This window comes from Cheilinus undulatus, linkage group 8, assembly GCF_018320785.1.
Source record: "Cheilinus undulatus linkage group 8, ASM1832078v1, whole genome shotgun sequence".
Taxonomy (NCBI): domain Eukaryota; kingdom Metazoa; phylum Chordata; class Actinopteri; order Labriformes; family Labridae; genus Cheilinus; species Cheilinus undulatus.
The window spans coordinates 21,251,370-21,263,177 of record NC_054872.1 but is presented as its reverse complement, the minus strand read 5'-3'; the positions used below and the strand labels follow the sequence as shown (position 1 = coordinate 21,263,177).

The following is an 11,808-nucleotide window of genomic DNA, read 5'->3' as shown; positions in this document are numbered from 1 at the left end:
TCTTTAGGGGTATCTTTCTTTTATTTAGCACTAACCAGGCAACAAGGGTACAAACTGTACTCAGTGCTTAAGTTTCCATATGGTAAAGTATGCTTACCTTCCCATATAGCTATATGTTAATGGTATACACATGGTCTGGTGGTAAGTGAGTAGAAAAGGGGGTTCCATAACATAAGCCAGTGTCTCTTTAAAAAAATTGAAGTTTCTTGTTGTATTCTGGAATGAGGTCAGACACGAGGCTCCTCATTGCACGCGCTGATTATTATTAGATTCCATTTTTGACCTATCAGCGGCGAGGGGCGTGCCTTTGGCACAGAGGCAGCGTAGCGACAGCGTCTGATTGGTGGATTTTTATCGCCGTTGTATCTGGGAAGGGGATAAATGCAAGCAAGGGGGGCCGGGACTGGAGGGCTGCTTGAAACTCGACTGCACGTCTGCAGATGGAAGGCGCACAGTATAACTCGCTCTAGGTTTCTTTTTTACCCTCCACAGCATGCATGGCTTTTGTTTCTAGGAGAGGGGACAGAGCTGATGCAGAGAAAAGCACTTACCTTACACACTGTACTTGGGAGCCCTTTGTAAGAGCCCGGGTGCACAGTGTGGCACTCAGTCTGCGCTCTGCAGCTGCATAGACTATGTTCAGACAGCACACGGCTGAATTGATTTTATAACAGAAGGAAGAGACTCGCAGACAGATAACAGAGTGCTCAGAGGAGAGCGTACTGTTCTGTCTTTGCTGTTTGAACACCTACAGAAGCTGGAAATTAAAACTTTTTTTCCACACATTTAGCCTTTTTAAGGCTACACTGGACTGAACTGTTTCCGAGTTTACTTCACATCTCAGGAGTGAATAATTTCTTGCGCTTTTACTCAGCTCAAACTGAGGAGAAAAAGAGCTGAGTCTGCTTTAAAGTGAAACAGGACCAAACAGAGAGGGAGAGAGAAAGAGCAAGCACACCGCTCTCCCTCTGTGTACACAACCGGGCAGCATGGTGCAGAAAATGAACCACACAGAGAGCACCGCCGAGGCGCTGTCCTTCTTCGCCGGGGATTCGAGCTCCGACTCCGGGGCGTGCATGGACCTGGACCCCGCCGCCTCGCCTCTCTCCCCGGGCTCAACGGCTTCCTCCACGGCCGGGGACAAGCTGGGAGACAACCCGGCATGGTGTAAAACTCCCAGCGGCCACATCAAGAGACCCATGAACGCGTTCATGGTGTGGTCCCAGATAGAGAGGAGGAAGATTATGGAGCAGTCTCCGGACATGCACAACGCTGAGATCTCCAAGCGGCTGGGGAAGCGGTGGAAGCTGCTCAGAGACAGCGACAAGATCCCCTTCATCAGAGAGGCGGAGCGGCTCAGGCTCAAGCACATGGCGGACTATCCCGACTACAAGTACCGGCCGAGGAAGAAGGTAAAATCAAGCGCCTCCAAGCCCGGCAGCGGAGACAAGGGAGACAAACTCAACAGTAGCTCTAACAACACCAGCACTAAGTCATCCTCATCTTCGAGGAAGAATGGATCCAAATCACCCAGCAGCAGCAGACCCCACAAATCACTTTTCGGGAGCAGCAGCAGTAGCACCAAAGCATCACCGTTTGCCTCTGAGCACCCATCAGAGCACCATCACAACTCCCTGTACAAGTCCAAATCTGTCTCAGCAGCCAAGCAGATACCGGAAGGCAAGAAGCCCAAGCGGGTGTACGTGTTCGGCAGCAGCCTGAGCGTAAGCCCCGCATCCTCCGTCGTTGTCCCCGCCAGCCCCACGCTCAGCAGCTCGGCGGACTCAAGCGACCCACTCAGCCTGTACGAGGACGCGGCCAGCGGCAGGGAGGAGGGGGCAGCCTCCCCCGGCAGCAGCGGCAGCCTGGGCGGGTCTTCGGAGCGACACGGCGGGCACACATACAGCAGCAGGCGGGCTTCCTCCCCTACTCCCTCCGGCTCCCACTCCTCCGTGTCGTCCCACTCTTCCTCCTCCTCTTCCTCGGAGGATGAAGAGTTCGAGGACGACTTGCTCGACATTAACCCGAGCCCCAGCTTTGATAGCATGTCACTGGGCAGCTTCGGCTCCTCGGTTCTGGACAGAGACTTGGATTTGAACTTTGAGTCCGGCTCCGGGGGCTCCCACTTCGAGTTCCCCGACTACTGCACCCCAGAAGTCAGCGAGATGATCTCCGGGGACTGGCTGGAGTCCACCATCTCCAACCTGGTGTTCACGTACTGAGCGAGGAGGCAAAAAGCGACAGGTAGCAAAAAATATGACCACAAACAGAAGCAGGGGTTCCTGGTTGGCTGCTGTGGGGGTAATAGTTTGTGTTTAACTACACCAGACTAGTAGAAACCCACTGAATTAGCCCCCAACCCTTCTCGTCCTTTAAAGCAAGAGCTGCAAATCGTTGGAAAGCTAAACTTTAAAGCGAACAAGTTGCTTTTTGTACTTTTCTTCGGATTCGTGGACTGAGAGGTTGAGAGGAGTGCAAAGAGGAGATGGGGCGAAAAGGAGAGACTGTTTCCTGACAGAAACAAACACTCAGTCCTGAACTGTTTTTGAACTGAACAACTTAACTGTGATTGATTTGCACGTTACGCGGTCCGCCGTTCACTTAATCAATGTTGTTGCTGATTTAAAAAGGGACATTTCACAACTTTTTACCAATCGCCAAGTGAACTTCACCACTAAAAGGTACAGAAATAGGACTGTCGTGCGACATTTTTTATTGTGGTGTGTCACCGATAGGGATTTTTAATGAAACCGAGGTGGGTTGATGTTTTTTAAAAGTCGAATATTTTTCTCAAAAGCAAAAAACATGTTACGCATGATAGCCTACTTTGTTCCTATCTTGTGCTGAGATTTTCTGTGAGACTGTCGAGCAGTTTAAAACTAGTATTAGGGTTATTTAAATGGATAGGTGGCGCTCGCTTTCAGTTCTTCTCTTTTTAAAAAAACGGACATTGAAATAATCACCAGCTGTTGTAATTTTTTAAACTTCAGGACTCAAACACAACTTCAAATCTGTGCTGAACTTTATACACGTGTTCTCTTCGATTCAGGACCAAAAGTCTTTAATTTCAAATAATAGCTATAGAGAAATCCTCACCGATGTTTTTCATCCTCTGAGCTTTTGTTTTGTACATGTATCAGATGCCATTTTATATGGGATGTTGTAGGTATTTATATACTGGGCCAAGCATTTTTTAATTTGTTGTATACATGATCTAGTCCTGTTTTGTTTTCTTACACGGTTGTATGTCTGTGTCTGTCACATTTCCTTCTCAGGCGAAGGGCTAGAGTTTTAAAAACACAACTTTTGATTTCATTTTATATTTAAATGTACACACTTTTTGGACACTTAAAAGAGAGGAAACAGTTTGATTATTTTCTCAGTGTATTTTTGTACAAATCTATATAGAAAATGGGGAAGTCAACAATCGGTGTGTGTAGCCTAACAATACAGCTGTATGGGATTTCCTAATTTTTAGTACCCAGGCAGGCTGGTTTTTATGCTGCCTTCAAGTGCTCATGAAAAACTCGTACTCATGTTTTTTTTTAAAGACTGTTCAGATGCTTTTTTGTAAGGACAGCCAGCAAAACAGACCTTGTATCACTGTGGTGCCTAATGCTCAGTTCAGAAATTAAAGGCACCAAGCTACATTTTCCTTTAGAGACTGTGCAGAGAAGAAAATCTGAATCAGGTGTGTAAATTCTATTTAATCACTGATTTGGCTCACTTTATTTGACTTAAACCAGCAAATACTGACAAGACGTATTTGATGTCCAATCCTTGAGCATCCTGTTTTGTCAGTAGAGGTATGAGATATTCAACCACAGAGTTATAAGGATGCAATTACGATTTTCCGACAGCACTTGAAAGCAACACCAGTCTTTGTATCAGCCTACCTTCTACGTTTACAGTGCCAGTCTGCAGGCTCCTTAAAGACACAGGAATGCATTATTTCTAAGGCTCTCTCTGTGGACCATGTGGGTTTAACAGCATCCCTATCTCAAGCAGCCATTTTTTTCATTTACCTTCAGACATCTTGCCTATGACAACAACAGAGGAGATTGTAGCTTTAAATTTGACTTATTTCTTGATGTTTTCATTGACTGATGTCAGATTCGCCATCAACCACTGGATTGAACAGGCTAACAATACAGCAAGCAAACAAGGATGACAACATCAAGCATATTCAAATTTCTGACTTGAGTTCCGCAACACCTACTTGTACTGCGTTTCTCATTGTATTTGAATATATAATCTTTTCTACTTGTCGGCTAACTATTAGCTAATAATTGTTTTAGTATCTTTATGGCATGGTGAATAGCATTTGTATTTCAGATTCAGGTTACTAGCTGTTGTGTTTTTCAGAAAAAAAAGAAAAAAATGAGGAAAAACGATAAAACGTGAACTCGATCTTTGTATATTTGACTGTATCATAAAGCAAAAAGATTGTGTGTTTATGTACGTTGTTGCTATCGAGGACAGGCACTGTCTAGAACTGCTATCTTTTACACATCCTTACTTACATTTAAGGTGGTCAGTTCAGGACTCTTTTTTATATATATATGAAAGCATTTTTAAATATATTGACTTTATTTTTCATCCATCCTGTGCAATATGCTGTGTAGAATTATCATTTTATTGTCTTTAATCATGCCATAAACAAAGGAACCCCCCTTTGTTTGAGACTCAGAGAGAGGGGGGGAACTCATGCCAGCTAAATTGTGTCCATTCACTGCCTGTCAGATTGTTGATATAAACTTGTGTACAGACTTTTTCAAGGAAGGAAATAAATATCAGCTGGAACTGAAACTCCTTACTCTCCTTGTCATTCTTAAACTGTTTTTGTCTCTGTTAGAACATCAGCAGAAGAAAGAAGGTGATATTAAAAGCAACATAATGCAGCTTATCACCATAATTATATTGTGTATTGATCAGCACTGATCTTTTGACACTAGTTTCATCAAAGATATAGGCTAATCAAAAATCTGCTCATTAAAGATGCAGTATTTAGCAGCAAAACTTGAATTAAAACACTATCATTCATGTAATGTGCTCAATAAGCTGCAAAAACATGCTATGCCAGCAGTTACATCCTCACAGTTTCACATTAAGTGAGTATGATCTATGTCTGCACATCCTGTTTAAGACTTTGGTACAGAACACCATGCTCTACACTAAGTTTAAAAAGGCCCCGGATCTTCTACAAAGCTTTTGAGAAGCTCACCACTGAGCCAGAAAAGACACACTTTTATACCCAGTTCCAGTCCAATAGGCAGGTCTGACTGTGTAAGAGTCTTACAGCAGGTTCTCTCTCTCAATAGACTTGAGATGGACTATATTGTGTAAAACCTTTGGGAAGCTTATACAACTCCACTGTGGGGCACAGAAATAGATGCATTTATATGGAGTCAGACAGAGAAAAATCAATAAGATTATTTTAACCCTATGGTGACACATATTTTTTCATGTTAAGCCCCCATAAGGCTTAAGTCTACATCATGCATTCCAAATGTATCTTAGCAGGGAGTGTAGCTCTGAGACCTGTATGTCCCCACACTGATGATTTAATGCCCACATGACATGACACAGTGCAGAAATGACGCAGTTTTTCACATCAGGAAGAAACCACATGGAAATCTGAGTCTCTCAGACATGCAAAGGGTTAAGAATTGAATGCATTATGCATAACATGAACCCATTTTGACGCTGTGTGTAATCAGCACAGGTTGATGCCTTTCACAGTTAACAAAATCTCAGCAGCACCAAATCAAATTAATTAACATGTATCCCAGATTATTTTTGGTTGGGTCTGAAAATCTAAACATTTATTTAAATTTCCATGAACCTTTTAAAGCAGGATGCTTCGTAATGATCCATAACAATGCCCTCATCATGGTTCAGAAGACGATGCACTGGAGAGCATACTGATGAAATGAAACGCCCTGACTGCATCACGTGCCACGCCCCCCTCTAGTATTCATAGAGTCATCTGAAGCCTGTAATCCGACATGAAAAGGCTCACCTATGCTGACCAAATGAAGCTTCACAGCAGGAGGCCACTATTAATGCACCTATACATAACACAGGTGCTGCAGAGGCCTTATTACTCGGACTATAAAGTGATGGGGGTGAGCAGTTCAACATGAACCCATGACTAACAGCTCTGTTTCATTACTAATGTGCTTCCTGAGTAGCCAATTATGTAGGCCGCTTAGGTTTGTCTAATTGCCTAAAATTTATTCCTACTGAAGAATAAAATGTTGCAAATTTACATCGTTAATAAACGCTGCACGCACACTGGGGTCACCTTAATTGGCTGAATGATAAGAGAAAGCTGTTTTAAAGGCTGTTTCTTGGAGAATCTGCATTTATCAAAGGCTGAATCTTCTAGAGCTTCATCCCAGGCAAACTGCTCTCCTATTCTGTTTTATATTCTTCTGCTCTTGCCTGTTGTGCTGTATGCTGGCTGTCTGGTGTTCAGACAGTCATGATTTCCCTTCCCCCTCTCCCAGACAGACCCTTATTGTGGGGGAAGGGCTGCTTTAGCAGCAGTCAGCCAAGGGCCCTCCAGCGTAGCTGACAAGCATGTCTGTCTGTCTACGGTGTGTGCGGCCATGTGTGTGTGTGTGTGCATGTGGTTGAAATAGTATGCATTAAATTAGACCACATGACATGCAGGGTGTCCCTGCAGGAAGACCAGAAACTGTATGTCTACCTCATGGATCAACAACTATATCTTATTCTAATGGTTGTTCTTGTCACCCTTATAAAGGAGCAAATCATGTCAAAATAAAACATCCTCATCATGTAAAATTATTAATACACTTAAAAGGAAGTATAAGCATTCTGCAGTAACATACTAGTGTATTTTTGTTGCGTTTTACTTTCTTTAGGGAACATTAATGCAACAAAACTGCATTGTGTTCTATTATCTTAGACTGTTTGCGGTCACTGTGCCATTACAGAGCTTCTTAATTACTTGTTTGAATTTACTAATAAGGTGCCCAAGCATCTTATGTGCCGATGGATGCAAAATTACCTGAAGATAGCTGTGTTTTATGTGTTATTATTACATCTCAGTTATTACAGTGCAATGTATATAGCAAGCTATTTAAGGCAGGTCATGAGTTTGTGTGTCTGCCACATACATTATGGCATCAAATGCCTCCTTACCATCATTTAAATTAGCATTCCTGTGCACATCAACTTAGTCTAATTGTCTCTGTGTAATCATAAGGTAAGAAGCAAGCCATTTAGCTGTATTTGATAATAATGCATTGGGGCTGCTTGGTATCAGCATGTGATATTTTGCAGAGGACTGAGCTGGGGTGTCATGAGTGCTGATTCACAGTACTAGAATAACCAGAGAGCAGATAAAACTGAGGCAACACATATAATTTTATACAGTGCATTCAGTGGCAAAATGAGCACTGCTACCTTGTCTGCAGAGGGAACACAGTGAGTGTGCATGAGTGCGTTAATCCACAGCTGATTTTATGAAGCTTCTATAACTAAGCCCTTGCAGCACAACACCAATATGCAGATATATGCATTTTCTCACTGTATAATTGGCTGTTGCAACTGACTTTATACATGACATAAACACTCCCTTTTTTCAGCTTGCAGTCATTTTGCAATACCCCCCTTTATATACATTTATTCTGTAACACCCAGATGATAAATATGTATCGTGCAGGGAGATAATGTCTTCAATGTTGGCTATAATCTTGCAAATTTCCTAACAGCTTCAGCACTCGTGTGTGCGTGTTAAGCTCCTCTGAGCTGTATATAGCCTGTTCAGTGTGCAGTCTCATGGCTGGCTCAGCTGACTCCTCAGTGGGAGAGAGAGCAGGCTGACTGCTGGAGTCAGTGGCCCAGTAAAACCACAGCAGGGAGGATAAGAGCTCTGCTGGAGGGAGGGGGGTGAGAGTGGTATGACTGTATCTCCATCTCCGCCTGTCTGTATATGTAACTGGTCCATGCTCAGTCCAGAGGGGATGGGCTGTGATCCGACTATTTCTCCCCCACTCTCACGCTCTCTGTTAATACATTTTTTAAAACTTTCTGCTTTCCTCCTGATAACCTTGCATGTTGCTGCTGTTTGCAATCTGCACAAAATTTTCTATTTGCAGTGGCATTCCTTTTCATTATTTATTTCTTTCTGTCTGGTATGTGAATGGAGGACACAGTGGTGGAGCTTGTGGTGTGTGTTATCTTTAGTTTCCCTGTCTTGACCTGACTTGCTCTGTCTGTGCATCTGTGATGCTCCTGTAGGCTTGCACTGAAGCAAACAGAAATATCACGAACACTGGAGCACAATGGGTTCCTGTTTGTTTTAGTCCTTCTAGAAGGACTACACGCCCGTCTGTTAGGGGCATTTGCAATATCACAAGCAGAGTTACAAGGACTGCTTTTCCCCTCTGCCTGGGAACCCTCCAGCGTGTTGTCCAGTGACAGTCAACACATGTATTTGCTGTCATGTCTGTTGTCTGTGTGCTTAATTTAATTTTCTGTCTCTGTGGTATGAAAATATTACAATCAGGACAAAGACAGGCACTTAAAAATGACATAGTTATGATGTGTTGTCTTCCTCTGCTTGTCTCTCTTGTCGACTCCACTTTAGTTCTCATGTTACCCCCTCCTCTCCACACACGCACATGCAAAATGCCATCACCACTACCACCAGTGACTCCAACAGATGCTTTCCTACCTTGCATTAATCTCACATCTTGCTACTATAATAAAGCTGGGGATGAAACTGCTTTTCGCAAAAAGCACTGATGCATATGAATGCAGTGTCTACTTGTCTGATGAGCTTTCTGTCTGGTGTTTTAATAAAACAGATACCTAATAAACTGTTAACGATGGTGTTCATATTTATCTTGCCCTGTTACTTTAGCTCTATCTGTCCCTTTTTGTTCATTTTACTCTCATTAATTTTTTAAAACACTTGTCAACTTTTAACATAAAAAGCTTAAGTAGAAACTTTACAGACTAATTGGATCTGAGAAATGTGTGACACAGAACACAAAAATGACCTATAATCAGCCATCATCACAGTCACCTATTCTGACATAGTCTGAGGGAATTTGAGCACTAGGAGGTACAACATCATATGAGTATTTAATATGTATTAGGGCTGTCAAACAATTTACATTTTTAGTTGCAATTAATCAGAATTTGTGCATTTAATTGTGATTGGTTGCATCATTTTATTGCATTTTAAAATTCCGCTGTTTTGCATTTTTGTGTCATTGTGTCTTAAACTAAGGCAGCTGACTTCCTGTTTGTATACAGACTTCTTTTATTGGCAGATCACAAAACCCAAAGCACGAAAAATGAATTTGCTATGGATTTAAAATGAAAAAAAGTTGGATAACTCAAGGTGCAGGTGACTTTTGACTTGTCCACTTAGCTTTGAGTTGTCTCAAAGTGAAATGAGACATTGAGGAGCAGTGGTGGACTTATTTTACATCACAGGAGATGATGCAGTGACTTAACCAAAGTGTGCTAAAAAGGACTGATTACTGTAATCCAAAGATTAATGCACTAATTGTGAATCGTAGTTGACTGGGATTGATGCAAGTTTTGCAGCCCTAACATATCCACAATGGTTTTGATGGTATTTTTTTTCACCAAAACTGAACTTTTTTCAGGAAAGTATGTAATTATACAACAGCCTGTCAGCACATAGCTGAGGCAGCACTGTTACAGCTACTTTTACAGCCAAAATGAAAGGTATGTTTGGAAAATCAGTCCTTTTTTTAAGCAGATTTCTCACCCTCAATCTACATAGCTTTCTTTTATCTTACTGTAAAACCAAACAAGTTAAACATACTCAGAACTAACTTAGCAGACTCTAGTTATAATATACGGTTTAAACTACAGTCCCTGATGAGTTAATAGAACTCAAACCTTTAGAGGTGACTGATTACATAAAACATAACTGAAAAACAGCATTTGTTTAGTAGCAGGTACTAAGATATTTTAACTGCAGTTATAGTTAAACTGTAGTTGTAACTTTCCTACACTTTCTAAATTATGCTTGAATCAAACCCAAAGCCACATGTTTTAATATTTTTGTTAAGTTTCATGTTCTTTATCAACTGAAATTTCTCCTCATTTCTACTGTAAACTTACACTTGAACATTCATGCCCCTCAAGGTTGGCCAACTGAAGCGACTGCAGTAACAATAACTGAAAGATGCACATTGAACCAGGAATTCTTCTTCCATCATGTTCAGCATATGTGTGTTGCAGTCGCCCCCCTCAGGTGGGACTTGTCTAACTGAGTCAGTAACTTCACTCATAATGCGAGAGTGACAAATGCCTAAAGGCATTCTGGGAAAATGCTGCAGATTAAGGATTTATTGTCAAATAACTTAGGTGCAATGACAAAAAAAAAAAAAAAAAAAATCCTCAGAATGACTGAGTGCTTTCTTAAAGCTAAATGCGTTCTATCAACCCAGAAAATAGAGCTGAAATTGCTATTTTGGATTTTTCAGTTCACACAACAACATTTTGTAAATACCTTCCACTGTTTTGTCTTACAGTGCTTGGCCATTCCCTTTCTTCAGTCTTTATCACTCTGAATCAGCTGCTTTTTGCCCAGCGTTGCATTGTTAACATTAGATTTGACCTTTGTTATGATTTGACCTTTACATCCTCGCTACCACAGAGAATATATTCTAATTAAAACACAAAATCAGGCTAATTTCAAATGTTTTGGGCTTAGTCTATAAACTTTTCAAATAAAAACATTAACTACACAATACATTTGATTAGCATTATTTTCGGGTGATTATAATGAACTATTCTGAGTGGCCCAAATCCCCCAAAGTTGGGACATTTTGGTCACTTTCCAGATGGCCAGTCTGTCACTGACTGCAATGAGAGCAATTTAAAGACCTGCTGATGACTGAGAGCTGAGTAGTGATCAAATGTAATGCACAGGGATATTAATGATGGATTGAGTTCTTCATAAGCCCACTGATGGAGAATGCTCTGGTATCATAATGTTTGATTCCAAACATTCTGGTTGCATGCATGTATGTAAAGCTGCATGACCCAAGAATTCCTTTGAATTCCTGCACTGTCTCCAAAAGATGCCTTCCAGCATCCAGAGTTACCACCATGCACTAGCAGCACTGCCCCTCATGGTTATTTATATTTACTCTCCCCTCTGTGCATTAAGAAACAATGAGACCTTTTCTCTTTTGTCTCCTCCTTTGTTCCCCTGCTGCTGCTGCTGTCCAGACACAATGCTCGTCTCCAGGCTCTGCATCCAGGAAAGTTTTTGCAAGCAGGTCTGTGCACAAACATTCAGCAAAAAGACAAAAAAATTATGAATCAAGGAGTGTGACAGTTTTTAGTGTTGAAACAACAAAGTTCTGAAAAGAGAGGACCTGCAGGACACGAGTGGGTGGGAAACAAAGAGGCAGAGTAAAAAAATAGATGGCAGATGAATGAAATGCTAGAGGACTAAACAAAATGAATCAAAATAATTCAATAAGAATTTCACATCTAAACAGATTAATTAATTGGCAGGGCAGAATGAAATAAATAGTTTGAGTAAAGTTTGAAGGCTTAGATAATTAAATAAATAAAATAATCAAATAAACGTATCAATCATAAAACTGACAATCACACTTATTGTTAGTGATCAGACATTTATTTCAGGCCGTCTATACTGTTGTGTGCATAGTTGTTTGACTTTGAGAGGGCGGGACTCTTTGGAGAGCGAAATGAACTAGGCGCGGCCAAAAGGAGCCCCATCCATCTATCACACGTGTAGACAAAGGGGACTCC

The 11,808-nt window shown here is 41.5% G+C and overlaps 1 protein-coding gene across 1 annotated transcript; it reads left to right on the top strand.

Moving 5' to 3' along the window:
• Positions 1 to 421: 421 nt before the first annotated feature.
• sox4b (SRY-box transcription factor 4b) lies at positions 422 to 4,798 on the top strand. The gene has a single exon (XM_041793612.1). The coding sequence runs from the start codon at positions 990 to 992 to the stop codon at positions 2,220 to 2,222; it is 1,233 nt and encodes a 410-aa protein (XP_041649546.1). The 5' UTR covers positions 422 to 989; the 3' UTR covers positions 2,223 to 4,798.
• Positions 4,799 to 11,808: the final 7,010 nt, after the last annotated feature.